This window comes from Podarcis vaucheri, assembly GCF_965113315.1.
Source record: "Podarcis vaucheri genome assembly, chromosome: 13".
Classification (NCBI taxonomy): Eukaryota; Metazoa; Chordata; class Lepidosauria; order Squamata; family Lacertidae; genus Podarcis; species Podarcis vaucheri.
The window spans coordinates 21,900,290-21,921,268 of record NC_138751.1 but is presented as its reverse complement, the minus strand read 5'-3'; the positions used below and the strand labels follow the sequence as shown (position 1 = coordinate 21,921,268).

At 51.0% G+C, this 20,979-nt stretch overlaps 1 protein-coding gene across 1 annotated transcript; it reads left to right on the top strand.

Moving 5' to 3' along the window:
• Window positions 1-5,045: 5,045 nt before the first annotated feature.
• Window positions 5,046-6,006, top strand: LOC309516515 (uncharacterized protein; the record flags this gene model as incomplete). Its single annotated transcript, XM_082195279.1, has 3 exons — window positions 5,046-5,545; window positions 5,662-5,812; window positions 5,926-6,006. Exons 1-3 carry the CDS (start codon window positions 5,451-5,453, stop codon window positions 6,004-6,006), a joined length of 327 nt encoding a protein of 108 aa, XP_082051405.1. The 5' UTR covers window positions 5,046-5,450.
• Window positions 6,007-20,979: the final 14,973 nt, after the last annotated feature.

Here is a 20,979-nt window from a genome sequence, read left to right as displayed (position 1 = left end):
CAGGGTTGGTAGGAAATAGTCCAGTTTGGAACTGAGCTGCAGTTCAGTAACCTAAAATATATGTCTAATAATCCAATCTGCTTCCCACATATATTTAACCTCACCAATTAGACTGGGCTGAACTATAGATTGGGTAAGCGTTGTTCTTTTCACGTTCCAAGTTGTTGCTTGAAATCTGCTCCTTTGTTTATTTCCATGAACCTGTTACGCCTTGCATGAACTCTTCAGTCCTGCGTATTTTTAAGTAAACTGAACTAGATTCTCAGCCCCACCCTCAACATGTTCCCCTTTTGGGTGGCTTGGAATGGGGAGAACGGTCTCTGCTTTCCTGCTGCTTCGCCAGTCCTGATCCCCACAACAACCCGCCCCCCTTCTTTCTTGCCAGCCAGGTTTCCGGGGAGTCCCTTGGGGAGAGGACGCCGAGGGCCAAATGCCCCCATTCAGCTGGATAGACTGATCCTTCCTCTCTCCCGCCCCTGCAGTCCTGCCGGCGACTGGCCTGGCGGGCAAAGGAGCGACCCATTTGGTTCGATTTGGGTCGCAGGTTCCACCCCCACCCCCGCAGGAGAGGACCTGAGAGAGAACCTCCGCGCACGGCTTTCTGGGAGGCCCCATTCCTCCCCTCGTGCCCCTCTGCCGTGCGCGGCAAAGGGGGAAGAAGACTGACTGGCCGACTTCGCGGGTGGGTGTGTGTGTCTGGACTACCGAGTCACCATCGCCCAGGGAGCGTCCAGCGAAGATGCTAGACGGTGTCCGCCTGGCAGCGGGCAGCGGGAAATGCGAGGAGGATGTTCACTTGCCAGGGCTCGTGCGCCCCGTCCCGGATCCTTGCCGAGGCCGAGGGAGGGAAGGACGCGCTGACAGAGGCCGAGGGAGACGCCACCCGGGGGGCAGGGCGGGCGGTGATAAAAGGGTTCCCCCTGCTCCGACGGCACCAAGGGGTTGAGCTGGCAGGATGGCGCTGAGCGGAGTCAACCAGAGCCATGTGCAGCCCGTTTGGGCCGAGATCCCGTCCCGTTCCGCAGACATCGGGGTCCAGGCTGTGCCCAGGTAAGCCCGCCCCGTCGGGCAGGGACCCACTCCCGATGGCGAGGCCATGGCCCGACACATCTCCTCTTTACTCTCGTTTCCCGCAAGCTGACCTTCTTCTCCCCCTCCTCCCGTAGCACCGGCCCCTTCAAGGAGTTCCTGGAAAAGTCAGTCTCCAAGTTAGGCTGCCGCCTCGTCATGGATGACGGCGAGGGCGACCGCAGCAACCTGAGCGCGCTGCCTGCCCAGAACCTGCTCGCGGACCCCGTCAACTCCAGGGTGAGTCTGTCTCCCTCCCCGTCGGGCGGGGGCTCCAGACGTGGGTCCCTCCTTCGCCCCTTCGCGCCTCTCTGTCCTCTCTAACGCTCCCCCCCCTTCGCCGCTCCCACAGCTGACGAGCCCAGACATCCAGGTGGAAGTGGGCATCTTCAGCTCGGCTGCGTGCATCGCCAACGGGCTGGTCTCCATATACCGCTAGGCCAAAGAAGCAGCCGGCGCCCTCCGCAGAAGTGCCGCCTGGACGTGGCAGCCTCGACCACGTCCCTCCCCACCCCACCCCCCAATAAACCTGCTTTTAGCTCTCACTGCTCTCCCGGAGTCTATTTAGGCTGAACGGGGTGGGGGGAGCGGGGAAATAATGGAGTTGGGAAGGGAACTCAGAGCCATCTAGTCCAACCCCCGGAATCAAATCGTCCCTGGCAGACGGCCATCCATTCCTCTGCTTAAAACCTTCCAAGGAAGGAGAGTCCACCACCTCCCGGGAGTGTCCCTTCCACGGGGGAATCTCTCTACAGCAGGGGAGCTTGCAGGCCTGGAGGGGCCCAAGGTGGCAGGAAACACCGCTTTGCTTCTTGAGAAGGGCTTCCTTTGAGCCGACAATGCCCAGGACCCAGGCTGGAGGCTCATCAGGAGAGGAGACAAGGATTCTCATTGGCTTCTTTTAAAATAAATAATCATTTTTTAAATTATTTTTTCATTAATAACATCTCAATTAATAACATCTCAAATCTTGCCACGTCATATCCAAAATAAAAAAATAAAAACAATCCAATTAAACATTTCATATTGATTAATTTAATGGGGCTTCCCATTTTCTGGCTGGTCCGGAGATAGTCCTATATTTGTGTTCCTCCATTTCCTCTATTATTTCCAAATGTCTTCAAACCACACACCATCAACTTCACCACACCAGCTCTACACAGTCATATCTTGGAAGTCGAATGGAATCCATTCCAGAATCCGTTCAACTTCCAAAACGTTTGGAAACCGGAACATTCACTTCCAGATTTGCAATGTTCGGGAACCAAAATGTTTGAGGAATAAGCTGTTTGAAAACCAAGGTACGACTGTACATTCAAAACACTACTATAACACTCGAACAGTCATGGCCTCCGCCTAATAATTCTTTAGTAAGTCACCCAGAGTAGCTGGAACAACCCAGTAAGTTGGCAGAGGTACAAAAATTAATTATTATGGAAATAGGAGGTGGCAATGGCAGCCATCTTGCTACCTCATAGAACCACTGCAATGGAGACAAAATGGTGGACAAAAGAGGCTAACTAACTGAATAAGAGCACCCAGTCCAACCTCCACAATGCAGCAATGCGAACATTATTTTGCTCATGTTGAACATGGGAGAAAGGAGCTGAAATGGAGAGTGGCTTGCCTAAGACTGCCTCGCAAGTTCATGACAAAAGTAAAACCTTTGTGCTGCAGAATTCTGAAGGTGTCAGCTTCCCCTGTAAGGATTTGGATGTCTCTGGTATATCAGAGCAGTCTAGGACCCTGCCCACCTGCCCCTGCAGAAGGGTCTTGCTTCCCACGTCTGCCAGGGAGTCCCATGTCCCCTCAGTGTCAGAAGAACCTGCATCAGAAAAGAAACACAGTGTGGTTTGGCCAAAACTGGCTGAAGAGAGCAAGGAACGATATCAGAGGTTGCTCAGTCGCCAGAGGTGAAGTGCTGCTACTCTCATTTCGTCCTTGGAATATCAGTCAGTCAGGAGGAGCTGCAGATTTCCTTGCAATGATGGGCCCTTTCAAGCAGCGGGCTCATGGCCTGAGGGAAGGGGCCTTGAAGCAAGAGCCTCCTGGCCTGGGCTTAGGACCTGCCAAGCTGCCCAGATTGTTTTTTCTACCTCTTCAGCCAAGAGAGTAGTTGCTTACTGAGCCCAACTAGCACTGCCGACACAGAAGTGGGAGGGGCCACAAGGCTTGGGGGGAGGCCCCACACCCCTGTGGTTTGCACAACAAGACTTTAAAGCAGAGGTTGGCTGGCCATCTGTCTGGGATTCTTCAGCTGAGATTCCTTCCTTGCTGGGGGTTGGGCTGGGTGAGCCTCGGGATCCCTTCCAACTCTATAATTCTGTGATGCAAAAAGACATATCTTAACTCCACACATATACTGTATATTCCTGAGTCTGAACTGGCAGTGGCCAACCTGGATCGAGACCTTAAGATGGTAGTGGAGAGCTGGATGGAAAGGCCAACCCTGTGTTCTGCAGCTGTGAAAAAAGCCCATTCCATGCTGGGTGGGGGTCACTTGAAAATGCATTTAAAAACAAGACTGTGGCTCCCAGAATGCCATTCTACAAATCTGTGGTGCAAAAACACTTGGAATGCTGTAGATCAGCGGTTCCCAATTGGTAGTCTGCAAAACTCACCTAGAGTGTCAGTATGTGGCTGGCACATAACCCTCAACAGTCTGGGACATCCTGTCTTCTTGGGGGGGGGGTCATGCAAAATTGTGATGCCCCAAAGTGCTCACGCCTTCTCCTCCTCCTTCCCTCCCCCAGTATGGCCAGCCTGCATAGAGCACCAGCCCCACATTACCCCCACAGCTGCCCTCCCAAGAGACTCTTCTGCAGGGGCCTTCTTGCCTGGCTTCCATGCTCAGCCTTTGGTGGACAAGGGGAGAAATGGCCTGCAAGGTCACACACGCTTCTCTTCTTTTAGCTTCTGGGTTAGCTAAACCGGGGAATTCTGCTGCCACTCACATTTCTGCCTTCTCATTGATGTGGCTTACACCCACTCTGCCACTCATAAGTGTGCACCAAAAGTGTACGTCTGTGTTTGGATAGGAATACATGGGCAGGTCCCTGCATAATGGCCTGCATAATGACCTCTAATAACCATTTGGTTTGGTGTGGATAGGAATGTATGTGTAGGTGACCCACCCTGGACACCTATAATGACCACCCACTTTGGTGAACACAGGAAATGAACCCTTGCTTGCAGTCTGTGGCGAAGGTGTCAATTTATCATCCCTGGTTGCTCATCCCCTGGAGTTCCTTCCAGGACAGTCTTGAGGGGCCCCTGCTGCCTCCAACTTTGCACTCTCAACACATAGTAATTTCTAGGCTACTGAACTGGGGCTCAGTTCCAAACTGGACCATTTCCCCATGAATCCTAATTAACAAATAAGCAATTAAACAAAAATCTTCTTTCTCATTTCAGGGTGGGTAGGAAATGGTCAGTTTGGAACTGGGCTGCAGTTTAGTAACCTAACATTATTTCTAATAATCCAGGCTGCTTCCCACATATATTTAACCTCACTAATTAGATGGGCTGAACTATAGATTGGGTAAGCGTTGTTCTTCCTTTTCATGTTCCAAGTTGTTGCTTGAAATCTGCTCCTTTGTTGATTTCCATAAACCTGTTAGGCCTTGCATGAACTCTTCAGTCCTGCGTATTTTTAAGTAAACTGAACTAGATTCTCAGCCCCACCCTCAACATGTTCCCCTTTTGGGTGGCTTGGAATGGGGAGAACGGTCTCTGCTTTCCTGCTGCTTCGCCAGTCCTGATCCCCACAAGAACCCGCCCCCCTTCTTTCTTGTCAGCCAAGTTTCCTGGCAGTCCCTTGGGGAGAGGACGCCGAGGGCCAAAGGCCCCCATTCAGCTGGATGGACTGATCCTTCCTCTCTCCCGCCCCTGCAGTCCTGCTGGCGACTGGCCTGGCGGGCAAAGGAGCGACCCATTTGGTTCGATTTGGGTCGTAGCTTGCACCCCCACCCCCGCAGGCGAGGACCTGAGAGAGAACCTCCGCTCACGGCTTTCTGGGAGGCCCCATCCCTCCCCCTCCCCTCCCCTCGTGCCCCTCAGCCGTGCGCAGCAATGGGGGAAGAAGACTGACTGGCCGACCTCGCAGGGCGGGGGGGGGGGGTGTCAGGACTACCGAGTCACCATCGCCCAGGGAGCGTCCAGCGAAGATGCTCGACGGTGTCCGCCTGGCAGCAGGCAGCGGGAAATGCGAGGAGGATGCTCACTTGCCAGGGCTCGTGCGCCCCGTCCCGGATCCTTGCCGAGGCCGAGGGAGGGAAGGAGGCGCTGGCAGAGGCCGAGGGAGACGCCACCCGGGGGGCAGGGCGGGCGGTGATAAAAGGGCTGCCCCTGCTCCGACGGCACCAAGAGGTTGAGCTGGCAGGATGGCGCTGAGCGGAGTCAACCAGAGCCACGTGCAGCCCGTTTGGGCCGAGATCCCGTCCCGTTCCGCAGACATCAGCGCCCGGACTGTGCCCAGGTAAGCCCGCCCCGTCGGGCAGGGACCCTCTCCCGATGGCGAGGCCATGGCCCGACCCTTCTCCTCTTTACTCTCGTTTCCCGCAAGCTGACCTTCTTCTCCCCCTCCTCCCCTAGAGTCGTCACCTTGGGGGAGTACATCTCCAAGATATTCTGCAGGATCAACCTGGACTCAGACTTCCGCGCCCTGGATGACGGCGAGGGCGACCGCAGCAACCCGAGCGCCCTGCCTGCCCAGAACCTGCTCGCGGACCCCGTCAACTCAAGGGTGAGTCTGTCTCCCTCCCCGTCGGGCGGGGGCTCCAGACGTGGGTCCCTCCTTCGCCCCTTCGCGCCGCTCCGTTCTCTCTAACGCTCCCCCCCCCTTCGCCTCTTCCACAGCTGCCGAGCCTAGACATCCAGCTGGAAATGGGCGTCTTCAGCTCGGCTGCGTATTTCGACGTCGGGGTGTTCTCCATATAACGCTAGTCGAGAGAAGCAGCCGGCGCCCTCCGCAGAAGTGCCGCCTGGACGTGGCAGCCTCGAGCACGTCCCTCCCCACCCCCACCCCCACCCCCCAATAAACCTGCTTTTAGCTCTCACTGCTCTCCCGGAGTCTATTTAGGCTGAACGGGGTGGGGGGTGCGGGGAAAGAATGGAGTTGGGAGGGACACTCAGAGTCATCTAGTCCAACCCCCGGAATCAAATCGTCCCTGGCAGACGGCCATCCATTCCTCTACTTAAAACCTTCCAAGGAAGGAGAGTCCACCACCTCCCGGGAGTGTCCCTTCCACGGGGTAATCTCTCTACAGCAGGGGAGCTTGCAGGCCTGGAGGGGCCCAAGGTGGCAGGAAACACCGCTTTGCTTCTTGAGAAGGGCTTCCTTTGAGCCGGCAATGCCCAGGACCCAGGCTGGAGGATCATCAGGAGAGGAGACAAGGATTCTCATTGGCTTCTTTTAAAATAAATAAATAAATAATTTTTTATTATTTTTTCATTAATAACATCTCAATTAATAACATCTCAAATCTTGCCACGTCATCTCCAAAATAAAAAAAAAACAATCCAATTAAACATTTCATATTGATTAATTTAATGGGGCTTCCCATTTTCTGGCTGGTCCGGAGATAGTCCTATATTTGTGTTCCTCCATTTCCTCTATTATTTCCACAAACCTCCAACTTCACCACAGGAGCTCTACACAGTCATATCTTGGAAGTCAAATGGAATCCATTCCAGAATCCGTTCAACTTCCAAAACGTTTGGAAACCAAAGCGCAGCTTCCGATTGGCTTCAGGAGGCCCCGTCTGACCTTCGGCTTCCAAAAATAGTTTGCAAATCGGAACATTCACTTCCAGATTTGCAATGTTCGGGAACCAAAACCTTTGAGGAATAAGCTGTTTGAAAACCAAGGTACGACTGTACATTCAAAACACTATTATAACACTTGAACAGTCATGGCCTCCGCCCAATAATTCTTTAGTAAGTCACCCAGAGTAGCTGGAACTACCCAGTCAGTTGGAAGAGGTACAAAAATTAATTATTATGGAAATAGGAGGTGGCAATGGCAGCCATCTTGCTACCTCATAGAACCACTGCAATGGAGACAAAATGGTGGGCAAAAGAGGCTAACTAACTGAATAAGAGCATCCAGTCCAACCCCCACAATGCAGGAATGCCAACATTATTTTGCTCATGTTGAACATGGGAGAAAGGAGCTGAAATGGAGAGTGGCTTGCCTAAGACTGCCTCACAAGTTCATGACAAAAGTCAAACCTGTGTGCTGCATAATTCTGAAGGTGTCAGCTTCCCCTGTAAGGATTTGGATGTCTCTTGTAGATCAGAGCAGTCTAGGACCCTGCCCACCTGCCCCTGCAGAAGGGTCTCGCTTCCACATCTGCCAGGGAGTCCCATGTCCCCTCAGTGTCAGAAGAACCTGCATCCGAAAAGAAACACAGTGTGGTTTGGCCAAAACTAGCTGAAGAGAGCAAGGAACGATATCAGAGGTTGCTCAGTCACCAGAGGTGAAGTGCTGCTACTCTCATTTCGTCCTTGGAATATCAGTCAGTTAGGAGGAGCTGCAGATTTCCTTGCAATGATGGGCCCTTCCAAGCAGCGGGCTCGTGGCCTGAGGGAAGGGGCCTTGAACCAAGAGCCTCCTGGCCTGGGCTTAGGACCTGCCAAGCTGCCCAGATTGTTTTTTCTACCTCTTCAGCCAAGAGAGTAGTTGCTTACTGAGCCCAACTAGCGCTGCCTACACAGAAGTGGGAGGGGCCACAAGGCTTGGGGGGGCCCACACCCCTGGGGTTTGCACAACAACAGGGAAATTAAGAAAAAACCCCAAAGGGGAAGAACTCTCCCAATTGCCCAAGAACTGAGAACCCTCAATGGACACAGTGTGCAGACTGATTGTCATTGCTGGGTGTGTTTTGAGGGGGCGAGGTCTCTGCTGCTGGTCTCGTGGAGGCCCAGCCTCCTCAAATACTTTATTGGGGACCCCAAATGGACCTCGGTCCCTAGGAATTGGGTTCTGAGGTGGCCATCACCATGATGATATTACCCAGCACCTGCAGGAGAAGCAGAGGTGGGGAGCATTAGGCTGGGAGGATTGAGCGGGTGCAAAGGAGGAAAGGAGGGACGCCCCCTCCAGAGCCCCCTTACGGGGAGGGAGAGAGACTCCCTCGGAAGGTCATCTCCCCCAGCAGGACGGTCAGGTTGCTGAGGCCGTCCACAATGCTGCCTTGGGGGGAGGAGGGCGCTGTGAACACTTGAAATAACTTTCTGAGAGCAAGAGCTGTTTGACGGTGGAACAGACTCCCTCTGAAGGTGGTGGACTCGCCTTCCTTGGAGATTTTAAAGCAGAGGTTGGCTGGCCATCTGTCTGGGATTCTTCAGCTGAGATTCCTTCCTTGCTGGGGGTTGGGCTCGGTGAGCCTCGGGATCCCTTCCAACTCTATGATTCTGTGATGCAAAAAGACATATCTTAACTCCACACATATATATTCCTGAGTCTGAACTGGCAGTGGCCAACCTGGACCTTAAGATGGTAGTGGAGAGCTGGATGGAAATGCCAACCCTGTGTTCTGCAGCTGTGAAAAAAGCCCATTCCATGCTGGGTGGGGGTCACTTGAAAATGCATTTAAAAACAAGACTGTGGCTACCAGAATGCCATTCTACAAATCTGTGGTGCAAAGACACTTGGAATACTGTAGATCAGCGGTTCCCAATTGGTAGTCTGCAAAACTCACCTAGAGTGTCAGTATGTGGCTGGCACATACCCGTCAACAGCCTGGGACATCCTGTTTTCTTGGGGGGGGGTGTCGTGCAAAATTGTGATGCCCCAAAGTGCTCACGCCTTCTCCTCCTCCTTCCCTCCCCCAGTATGGCCAGCCTGCATAGAGCATCAGCCCCAAATTACCCCCACAGCTGCCCTCCCAAGAGACTCTTCTGCAGGGGCCTTCTTGCCTGGCTTCCATGCTCAGCCTTTGGTGGACAAGGGGAGAAATGGCCTGCGAGGTCACAGACAATCCTCTTCTTTTATCTTTTGGGTTAGCTGAACCGGGGAATTCTGCTGCCACTCACATTTCTGCCTTCTCATTGATGTGGCTTACACCCACTCTGCCACTCATAAGCGTGCACCAAAAGTGTATGTCTGTGTTTGGATAGGAATACATGGGCAGGTCCCTGCATAATGGCCTCTATTACCTCTAATAACCACTTGGTTTGGTGTGGATAGGAATGTATGTGTAGGTGACCCACCCTGGACACCTATAATGACCACCCACTTTGGTGAACACAGGAAATGAACCCTTGCTTGCAGTCTGTGGCGAAGGTGTCAATTTATCATCCCTGGTTGCTCATCCCCTGGAGTTCCTTCCAGGACAGTCTTGAGGGGCCCCTGCTGCTTCCAACTTTGCACTCTCAACACATAGTAATTTCTAGGCTACTGAACTGGGGCTCAGTTCCAAACTGGACCATTTCCCCATGAATCCTAATTAACAAATAAGCAATTAAACAAAATTCTTCTTTCTCATTTCAGGGTGGGTAGGAAATGGTCAGTTTGGAACTGGGCTGCAGTTTAGTAACATAGAATTATTTCTAATAATCCAGGCTGCTTCCCACATATATTTAACCTCACTAATTAGACTGGGCTTAACTATAGAATGGGTAAGTGTTGTTCTTTCTTTTCATGTTCCAAGTTGTTGCTTGAAATCTGCTCCTTTGTTGATTTCCATAAACCTGTTAGGCCTTGCATGAACTCTTCAGTCCTGCGTATTTTTAAGTAAACTGAACTAGATTCTCATCCCCACCCTCAACATGTTCCCCTTTTGGGTGGCTTGGAATGGGGAGAACGGTCTCTGCTTTCCTGCTGCTTCGCCAGTCCTGATCCCCACAACAACCCGCCCCCCTTCTTTCTTGCCAGCCAAGTTTCCTGGCAGTCCCTTGGGGAGAGGACGCCGAGGGCCAAATGCCCCCATTCAGCTGGATGGACTGATCCTTCCTCTCTCCCGCCCCTGCAGTCCTGCCGGCGACTGGCCTGGCGGGCAAAGGAGCAACCCATTTGGTTCGATTTGGGTCGTAGCTTGCACCCCCACCCCCGCAGGCGAGGACCTGAGAGAGAACCTCCGCGCACGGCTTTCTGGGAGGCCCCATTCCTCCCCCTCCCCTCCCCTCGTGCCCCTCAGCCGTGCGCAGCAATGGGGGTAGAAGACTGACTGGCCGACCTCGCAGGGCGGGGGGTGTGTGTGTCAGGACTACCGAGTCATCATCGCCCAGGGAGCGTCCAGCAAAGATGCTCGACGGTGTCCGCCTGGCAGCAGGCAGCGGGAAATGCGAGGAGGATGTTCACTTGCCAGGGCTCGTGCGCCCCGTCCCGGATCCTTGCCGAGGCCGAGGGAGACGCCACCCGGGGGGCAGGGCGGGCGGTGATAAAAGGGCTGCCCCTGCTCCGACGGCACCAAGAGGTTGAGCTGGCAGGATGGCGCTGAGCGGAGTCAACCAGAGCCACGTGCAACCCGTTTGGGCCGAGATCCCGTCCCGTTCCGCAGACATCAGCGCCCGGACTGTGCCCAGGTAAGCCCGCCCCGTCGGGCAGGGACCCTCTATGGATGGCGAGGCCATGGCCCGACCCTTCTCCTCTTTACTCTCGTTTCCCGCAAGCTGACCTTCTTCTCCCCCTCCTCCCCTAGAGTCGTCACCTTGGGGGAGTACATCTCCAAGATATTCTGCAGGATCAACCTGGACTCAGACTTCCGCGCCCTGGATGACGGCGAGGGCGACCGCAGCAACCCGAGCGCCCTGCCTGCCCAGAACCTGCTCGCGGACCCCGTCAACTCCAGGGTGAGTCTGTCTCCCTCCCCGTCGGGCGGGGGCTCCAGACGTGGGTCCCTCCTTCGCCCCTTCGCGCCTCTCTGTCCTCTCTAACGCTCCCCCCCCCTTCGCCGCTGCCACAGCTGCCGAGCCTAGACATCCAGCTGGAAATGGGCGTCTTCAGCTCGGCTGCGTATTTCGACGCCGGGGTGTTCTCCATATAACGCTAGTCGAGAGAAGCAGCCGGCGCCCTCCGCAGAAGTGCCGCCTGGACGTGGCAGCCTCGACCACGTCCCTCCCCACCCCACCCCCCAATAAACCTGCTTTTAGCTCTCACTGCTCTCCCGGAGTCTATTTAGGCTGAACGGGGTGGGGGGAGCGGGGAAATAATGGAGTTGGGAAGGGAACTCAGAGTCATCTAGTCCAACCCCCGGAATCAAATCGTCCCTGGCAGACGGCCATCCATTCCTCTGCTTAAAACCTTCCAAGGAAGGAGAGTCCACCACCTCCCGGGAGTGTCCCTTCCACGGGGGAATCTCTCTACAGCAGGGGAGCTTGCAGGCCTGGAGGGGCCCAAGGTGGCAGGAAACACCGCTTTGCTTCTTGAGAACGGCTGCCTTTGAGCCGGCAATGCCCAGGACCCAGGCTGGAGGCTCACCAGAAGAGGAGACAAGGATTCTCACTGGCCTCTTTTAAAATAAATAAATAAATAATTTTTTATTATTTTTTCATTAATAACATCTCAATTAATAACATCTCAAATCCTGCCACGTCATCTCCAAAATAAAAAAAATAAAAACAATCCAATTAAACATTTCATATTGATTAATTTAATGGGGCTTCCCATTTTCTGGCTGGTCCGGAGATAGTCCTATATTTGTGTTCCTCCATTTCCTCTATTATTTCCACAAACCTCCAACTTCACCACAGGAGCTCTACACAGTCATATCTTGGAAGTCAAATGGAATCCATTCCAGAATCCGTTCAACTTCCAAAACGTTTGGAAACCAAAGCGCAGCTTCCGATTGGCTTCAGGAAGCCCCATGTGGCATTCGGATTCCAAAAATAGTTTGCAAACCGGAACAGTCACTTCCACATTTGCAACGTTCGGGAGCCAAAACGTTCGAGGAATAAGCTGTTTGAAAACCAAGGTACGACTGTACATTCAAAACGCTATTATAACACTTGAACAGTCATGGCCTCCGCCCAATAATTCTTTAGTAAGTCACCCAGAGTAGCTGGAACTACCCAGTCAGTTGGAAGAGGTACAAAAATTAATTATTATGGAAATAGGAGGTGGCAATGGCAGCCATCTTGCTACCTCATAGAACCACTGCAATGGAGACAAAATGGTGGACAAAAGAGGCTAACTAACTGAATAAGAGCATCCAGTCCAACCCCCACAATGCAGGAATGCCAACATTATTTTGCTCATGTTGAACATGGGGGAAAGGAGCTGAAATGGAGAGTGGCTTGCCTTAGACTGCCTCGCAAGTTCATGACAAAAGTAAAACCTTTGTGCTGCAGAATTCTGAAGGTGTCAGCTTCCCCTGTAAGGATTTGGGTGTCTCTGGTATATCAGAGCAGTCTAGGACCCTGCCCACCTGCCCCTGCAGAAGGGTCTTGCTTCCCACGTCTGCCAGGGAGTCCCATGTCCCCTCAGTGTCAGAAGAACCTGCATCAGAAAAGAAACACAGTGTGGTTTGGCCAAAACTGGCTGAAGAGAGCAAGGAACGATATCAGAGGTTGCTCAGTCACCAGAGGTCAAGTGCTGCTACTCTCATTTCGTCCTTGGAATATCAGTCAGTCAGGAGGAGCTGCAGATTTCCTTGCAATGATGGGCCCTTTCAAGCAGCGGGCTCATGGCCTGAGGGAAGGGGCCTTGAAGCAAGAGCCTCCTGGTCTGGGCTTAGGAACTGCCAAGCTGCCCAGATTGTTTTTTCTACCTCTTCAGCCAAGAGGGTAGTTGGTTACTGAGCCCAACTAGCGCTGCCGACACAGAAGTGGGAGGGGCCACAAGGCTTGGGGGGAGGCCCCACACCCCTGGGGTTTGCACAACAACAGGGAAATTAAGAAAAAACCCCAAAGGGGAAGAACTCTCCCAATTGCCCAAGAACTTTTTTTTTTTTAAAAATATTTTTATTGCTTTTTTCCAGATAAAGATATACGTTCAATTTACAAAGAAACATCAACAACAGAGAAAGAAAAGAAAAGAAGAAAATATAGATCATTTCAAAACTTATTTCAGTTTCCTATCGGACTTCCCCACATCTCCCTCACAGTGCATTCTTAACAATAAAGATATCAGCAAATTATAACCTTGTTTCATGCGTTTCATTTATACTTTCAAAAACTTACATTTTAGTTTAAATTGCTTATTTTCAATTTAATCTAGAGAAACAAATGTAATATCATTTTCAACATTTAAACATTGGTTCTTTCATTAATTATTATTTAATTTCATATGTCCTCCACTCTCTTTGCTGGTGCTAATCTTTCCAAATCGTGCGAATTCTTATAGTTCATATAATTTATAAAACTTTTGCAAATAATCCTTAAATTTTTTCCAGTCCTCCTCCATCACTTCTTCCCCCAAGTCTCGGATCCTGGCAGTCATCTCAGCCAATTCCATGTAGTCCATCAGCTGCGTTTGCCACTCTTCCAGTGTGGGCAAATCTTGAGTCTTCCAGTGTTTTGCGATGAGAATCCTTGCTGCTGTAGTTGCATACATAAAAAACGTTCTATCCTTCTTTGACACCTTTTGGCCGACGATGCCCAATAGGAAGGCCTCTGGTTTCTTAGGGAAGGTGTACTTAAACACCTTTTTAAACTCATTATATATCATTTCCCAGAAGGCCTTCACTTTAGGGCACGTCCACCATAGGTGAAAGAATGTCCCTTCAGCCTCTTTACACTTCCAACATCTATTGTCTGTCAAATGGTATATCTTTGCTAGTTTGACTGGGGTCATGTACCACCTGTATATCATTTTCATAATATTTTCTTTCAGGGCATTACATGCCGTAAATTTCATACCGGTGGTCCATAACCTTTCCCAGTCTTCAAACATGATGTTGTACCCAATATCTTGAGCCCACTTTATCATGGCCGATTTAACTGTCTCATCCTGGGTGTTCCATTTAAGCAGCAAGTTATACATTCTTGATAATAACTTAGTCTTTGGTTCTAACAGTTCTGTCTCTAGTTTCGATTTTTCCACCTGGAAGCCTGTTTTTTTTTTATCCATCTTAAATACCTCTTGAATCTGGGCATAGTGAAACCAGTCTTGCACCTTGTCCTTTAGTTTTTCATAACTCTGTAACCTCCAGTTATATCCAATTTTTTCTATTATTTCCCCATATGTCGGCCAACCGACCTCCATATTGGGTCTTTTCCGCGCCTTGGCCTCCACTGGTGATAGCCACCTCGGGGTCTTATTTTCTAGCAAGTCCTTATATTTTGTCCAGACTATAAAGATTGCTTTTCTGACAATATGGTTTTTAAACATTTTATGTGTTTTTACCTTGTCGTACCACAAATACGCATGCCATCCTAAAGAATTGTTAAACCCTTCCAGATCTAGGACATCAGTGTTCTTAAGTAAGAACCAATCTTTCATCCAGCAGAAGGCTGCAGCTTCATAATATAGCCTTAAGTCTGGCAGGGCAAACCCCCCTCTTTCTTTTGCATCAGTTAGTATTTTAAACTTTATTCGGGGCTTTTTGCCCTGCCAAACAAACTTTGAGATATCCTTCTGCCACTTTCCAAAACATTCCACTCTGTCCACGATCTGTAAGGTTTGAAACAAAAATAACATCTTTGGCAAAACATTCATTTTTATAGCTGTTATTCGGCCCAACAAGGAAAGTTTCAATCTTGACCAAATTTCTAGATCTTTTTTTCACTTCTGTCCAACATTTTTCATAGTTATCTTTAAATAAATTCAAATTTTTTGAAGACAAGTTTACCCCCAGGTATTTCACTTTTTTCACCACATTTAACTCTGTTTCCCTCTGAAACCCATCTGTTTCTAAAAGTGTCAAATTTTTACCCAATACCTTAGTTTTTTGTTTGTTCAACTTGAATCCCGCCACCCGACCAAACTCCTGAATCAGATCAAGGACTCTTTTTGTACTAGATTCTGGCTCCTGTAATGTCAAAACCAAATCATCTGCAAAGGCTTTCAATTTATATTGTTTCGCTCCGACCTGTACTCCTTGTACCTGCCGGTCCTTCCTAATCATATTCAAGAGCACCTCCAGGACAGAAATAAATAATAAGGGGGAGAGAGGGCACCCTTGACGTGTTCCTTTTTCAATTTGAAACTCTTCTGTCACCACATTGTTCACTATCAACTTAGCTTTCTGTTCTGAGTAGATTGCCTCTAAACCATTTACAAACCCCCGTCCCACTCCCATCCCTTCCAAGTTCTTCTTCATAAACTTCCAGGAAATATTGTCAAAGGCCTTCTCCGCATCTATAAAGATTAACACTGCTTTAGTGTTAATATTAGTTTGCAAAAATTCCAAAATATCAATGATGTTTCTCGTATTGTCAGACAAATGTCTACCCGGGAGAAAGCCTGCCTGGTCCTTATGAATTACTTCGTTCAATACCTTTTTAAGTCTATTTGCCAAAATGTCTGCAAATATTTTGTAATCCACATTAAGGAGTGAGATGGGACGGTAGTTCTTTAGTTGAGTCTTTTCAGTTTCCACTTTGGGTATCAATGTAATGAAAGCTTCTTTCCACGTTTCTGGTGCTCTCCCTCCGTCCATTATCTGGTTACAAACCTCCATTAATGGTTGTGTCAAATAGTCTTTTAATGTCTTATAATATTTGGAGGTCAGTCCATCTGGGCCTGGAGATTTGCCCAACTGCATATTCTGAATGGCAGCCTCAATTTCCTGTTGTGTTATTCTGTAATTCAAGATTGATCTCTTTTCCTGAGAAAGTTCTGGTAGGCCATTAACTTTCAAAAATTGGTCCATCTCAAACACTTCCTCGGGCCCTTGCGTGTACAGTTTTTTAAAATATTTCTGGAAACACTTTCTAATTTCACCTGGTTTCTGGATGTTTTTCCCTTCAACCTCTAGATTGGTTACATAGTTCAATTTTTGTCTTTTCTTCAACTGCCATGCTAGCAGTTTTCCACATTTATTTGCTGATTCAAAAGATCTTTGTTTCATTTGTTTAATTTTCCATTCCACTTCTTGGTTTATCAATTTCGTATATTGTGATTGGTGGAATTTAATTTCTCTCAAAGTCTCTTTTGATTTTGGGTCTAATCTCAATTTTTTCTCTCCATCTTTTATCTTCTGTAATATCTTGTCCTTTTTCCCATTCCAGAGTTTTTTCTTGATCGTATTCTGTTGTATCAGAAACCCTCTCATTACTGCTTTGCTTGCGTCCTAGATTGTTCTCTTTTCCACCGAGGTGCTCAAGTTAATCTCAAAATAGTCCTTTAAAGCTTTTTGGCCCTTCTTAACAATCTCTTGATCTCTTAACAGGTTGTCATTCATTCTCCATCTGAAGGAACCAGCTGGAGTAAGTCTTAACCAATTGCCCAAGAACTGAGAACCCTCAATGGACACAGTGTGCAGACTGATTGTCATTGCTGGGTGTGTTTTGGGGGGGCGAGGTCTCTGCTGCTGGTCTCGTGGAGGCCCAGCCTCCTCAAATACTTTATTGGGGACCCCAAATGGACCTCGGTCCCTAGGAATTGGGTTCTGAGGTGGCCATCACCATGATGATATTACCCAGCACCTGCAGGAGAAGCAGAGGTGGGGAGCATTAGGCTGGGAGGATTGAGCGGGTGCAAAGGAGGAAAGGAGGGACGCCCCCTCCAGAGCCCCCCTACAGGGAGGGAGAGAGACTCACTCGGAAGGTCATCTCCCCCAGCAGGACGCTCAGGTTGCTGAGGCCGTCCACAATGCTGCCTTGGGGGGAGGAGGGCGCTGTGAACACTTGAAATAACTTTCTGAGAGCAAGAGCTGTTTGACGGTGGAACAGACTCCCTCTGAAGGTGGTGGACTCGCCTTCCTTGGAGATTTTAAAGCAGAGGTTGGCTGGCCATCTGTCTGGGATTCTTCAGCTGAGATTCCTTCCTTGCTGGGGGTTGGGCTCGGTGAGCCTCGGGATCCCTTCCAACTCTATGATTCTGTGATGCAAAAAGACATATCTTAACTCCACACATATATATTCCTGAGTCTGAACTGGCAGTGGCCAACCTGGATCGAGACCTTAAGATGGTAGTGGAGAGCTGGATGGAAATGCCAACCCTGTGTTCTGCAGCTGTGAAAAAAGCCCATTCCATGCTGGGTGGGGGTCACTTGAAAATGCATTTAAAAACAAGACTGTGGCTACCAGAATGCCATTCTATAAATCTGTGGTACAAAAACACTTGGAATACTGTAGATCAGCGGTTCCCAATTGGTAGTCTGCAAAACTCACCTAGAGTGTCAGTATGTGGCTGGCACATACCCGTCAACAGCCTGGGACATCCTGTTTTCTTGGGGGGGGGTGTCGTGCAAAATTGTGATGCCCCAAAGTGCTCACGCCTTCTCCTCCTCCTTCCCTCCCCCAGTATGGCCAGCCTGCATAGAGCATCAGCCCCAAATTACCCCCACAGCTGCCCTCCCAAGAGACTCTTCTGCAGGGGCCTTCTTGCCTGGCTTCCATGCTCAGCCTTTGGTGGACAAGGGGAGAAATGGCCTGCGAGGTCACAGACAATCCTCTTCTTTTATCTTTTGGGTTAGCTGAACCGGGGAATTCTGCTGCCACTCACATTTCTGCCTTCTCATTGATGTGGCTTACACCCACTCTGCCACTCATAAGCGTGCACCAAAAGTGTATGTCTGTGTTTGGATAGGAATACATGGGCAGGTCCCTGCATAATGGCCTCTATTACCTCTAATAACCACTTGGTTTGGTGTGGATAGGAATGTATGTGTAGGTGACCCACCCTGGACACCTATAATGACCACCCACTTTGGTGAACACAGGAAATGAACCCTTGCTTGCAGTCTGTGGCGAAGGTGTCAATTTATCATCCCTGGTTGCTCATCCCCTGGAGTTCCTTCCAGGACAGTCTTGAGGGGCCCCTGCTGCCTCCAACTTTGCCTCTCAACACATAGTAATTTCTAGGCTACTGAACTGGGGCTCAGTTCCAAACTGGACAATTTCCCCATGAATCCTAATTAACAAATAAGCAATGAAACAAAATTCTTCTTTCTCATTTCAGGGTGGGTAGGAAATGGTCAGTTTGGAACTGGGCTGCAGTTTAGTAACCTAACATTATTTCTAATAATCCAGGCTGCTTCCCACATATATTTAACCTCACTAATTAGATGGGCTGAACTATAGATTGGGTAAGCGTTGTTCTTCCTTTTCATGTTCCAAGTTGTTGCTTGAAATCTGCTCCTTTGTTGATTTCCATAAACCTGTTAGGCCTTGCATGAACTCTTCAGTCCTGCGTATTTTTAAGTAAACTGAACTAGATTCTCATCCCCACCCTCAACATGTTCCCCTTTTGGGTGGCTTGGAATGGGGAGAACGGTCTCTGCTTTCCTGCTGCTTCGCCAGTCCTGATCCCCACAAGAACCCGCCCCCCTTCTTTCTTGCCAGCCAAGTTTCCTGGCAGTCCCTTGGGGAGAGGACGCCGAGGGCCGAAGGCCCCCATTCAGCTGGATGGACTGATCCTTCCTCTCTCCCGCCCCTGCAGTCCTGCCGGCGACTGGCCTGGCGGGCAAAGGAGCGACCCATTTGGTTCGATTTGGGTCGCAGCTGCCACCCCAGCAGGCGAGGACCTGGGAGGGAACCTCCGCGCACGGCTTTCTGCGAGGCGCCATCCCTCCCCTCCCCTCGTGCCCCTCAGCCGTGCGCAGCAATGGGGGTAGAAGACTGACTGGCCGACTTCGCGGGTGGGGGGGGGGTGTGTCAGGACTACCGAGTCATCATCGCCCAGGGAGCGTCCAGCGAAGATGCTCGACGGTGTCCGCCTGGCAGCAGGCAGCGGGAAATGCGAGGAGGATGCTCACTTGCCAGGCCTCGTGCGCCCCGTCCCGGATCCTTGCCGAGGCCGTGGGAGGGAAGGAGGCGCTGGCAGAGGCCGAGGGAGACGCCACCCGGGGGGCAGGGCGGGCGGTGATAAAAGGGCTGCCCCTGCTCCGACGGCACCAAGAGGTTGAGCTGGCAGGATGGCGCTGAGCGGAGTCAACCAGAGCCACGTGCAGCCCGTTTGGGCCGAGATCCCGTCCCGTTCCGCAGACATCGGCGCCCGGACTCTGCCCAGGTAAGCCCGCCCCGTCGGGCAGGGACCCACTCCCGATGGCGAGGCCATGGCCCGGCCCTTCTCCTCTTTGCTCTTGTTTCCCGCAAGCTGACCTTCTTCTCCCCCTCCTCCCGTAGCACCGGCCACTTCAAGGAGGAACAGAAGATTATCCTCCTCTTCCAGATAGGCTGCCGCCTCGTCATGGATGACGGCGAGGGCGACCGCCGCAAACTGAGTGCGCTGCCCGCCCAGAACCTGCTGGCGGACCCCGTCAACTCCAGGGTGAGTCTGTCTCCCTCCCCGTCGGGCGGGGGCTCCAGACGTGGGTCCCTCCTTTAGCCCTTCGCGCCGCTCCGTTCTCTCTAACGCTCCCCGCCTTCGCCTCTCCCACAGCTGCCGAGCCTAGACACCCCGGAGGAATTGAACATCTTCAGCCAGGCTATGCTCATCCTCAACGCGGTGCTCTCCTAATACCGCTAGGTCAGAGAAGGAGCCGGCGCCCTCCGCAGAAGTGCCGCCTGGACGTGGCAGCCTCGACCACGTCCCTCCCCACCCCCAGCCCCCAATAAACCTGCTTTTAGCTCTCACTGCTCTCCTGGAGTCTATTTAGGCTGAACGGGGTGGGGGGAGCGGGGAAAGAATGGAGTTGGGAGGGACACTCAGAGTCATCTAGACCAACCCCCGGAATCAAATCGTCCCTGGCAGACGGCCGTCCATCCTCTACTTAAAACCTTCCAAGGAAGGAGAGTTCACCACCTCCAGGGAATGCCCCTTCCACGGGGGAATCTCTCTACAGCAGGGGAGCTTGCAGGCCTGGAGGGGCCCAAGATGGCAGGAAACACCGTTTTGCTTCTTGAGAAGGGCTTCCTTTGAGCCGGCAATGCCCAGGACCCAGGCTGGAGGCTCACCAGAAGAGGAGACAAGGATTCTCCTTGGCTTCTTTTAAATAAAGAAATAATTTTTATTAATTTTTCATTAATAACATCCCTCCCCACTACCCCCTCATTCGGGCCAGTCGTGTCCGACTCTAGGGTAGTGCGCCCATCTCACTCAAGAGGCCGGGAGCTGGCGCTGTCCGAAGACACTTCTGGGTCACGTGGCCAGCGTGACGAAGCTGCAGTGGCGAGCCAGCACCACCGCTGCACACGGAATCGCCGTTTACCTTCCCGCTATAAAGCGGAACCTATTTATCTACTTGCACTTTGACGTGCTTTCGAACTGCTAGGTAGGCAGGAGCTGGGACCGAACGAGGGGAGCTCACCCCGCCATGCAGATTCAAACCGCCGATCATGCGATCGGCAAGTCCTAGGCGCTGAGGTTTTACCCACAACACCACTAGAGTCCCTCCCCACTACACCATCCCAATAAAACTGTTTTTAGCTCTCACTGCTCTCCTGGTGCGGGGAAATAATGGGTGCAGGGAAAGAATGGAGCTGGGAAGGACACTCAGAGTCATCTAGTCTAACCCCCAGAATCAAATCGTCCCTGGCAGACGGCTGTCCATCCTCTGCTTAAAACCTTCCAAGGAAGGAGAGTCCACCACCTCCCGGGAGTGTCCCTTCCACGGGGGAATCTCTCTACAGCAGGGGAGCCTGCAGGCCTGGAGGGGCCCAAGGTGGCAGGAAACACCGCTTTGCTTCTTGAGAAGGGCTGCCTTTGAGCCGACAATGCCCAGGACCCAGGCTGGAGGCTCATCAGGAGAGGAGACAAGGATTCTCATTGGCCTCTTTTAAAATAAATAAATAAATGAATGAATTTTTATTAATTTTTCATTAATAACATCTCAATTAATAACATCTCAAATCTTGCCACGTCATCTCCAAAATAAAAAAAATAAAAACAATCCAATTAAACATTTCATATTGATTAATTTA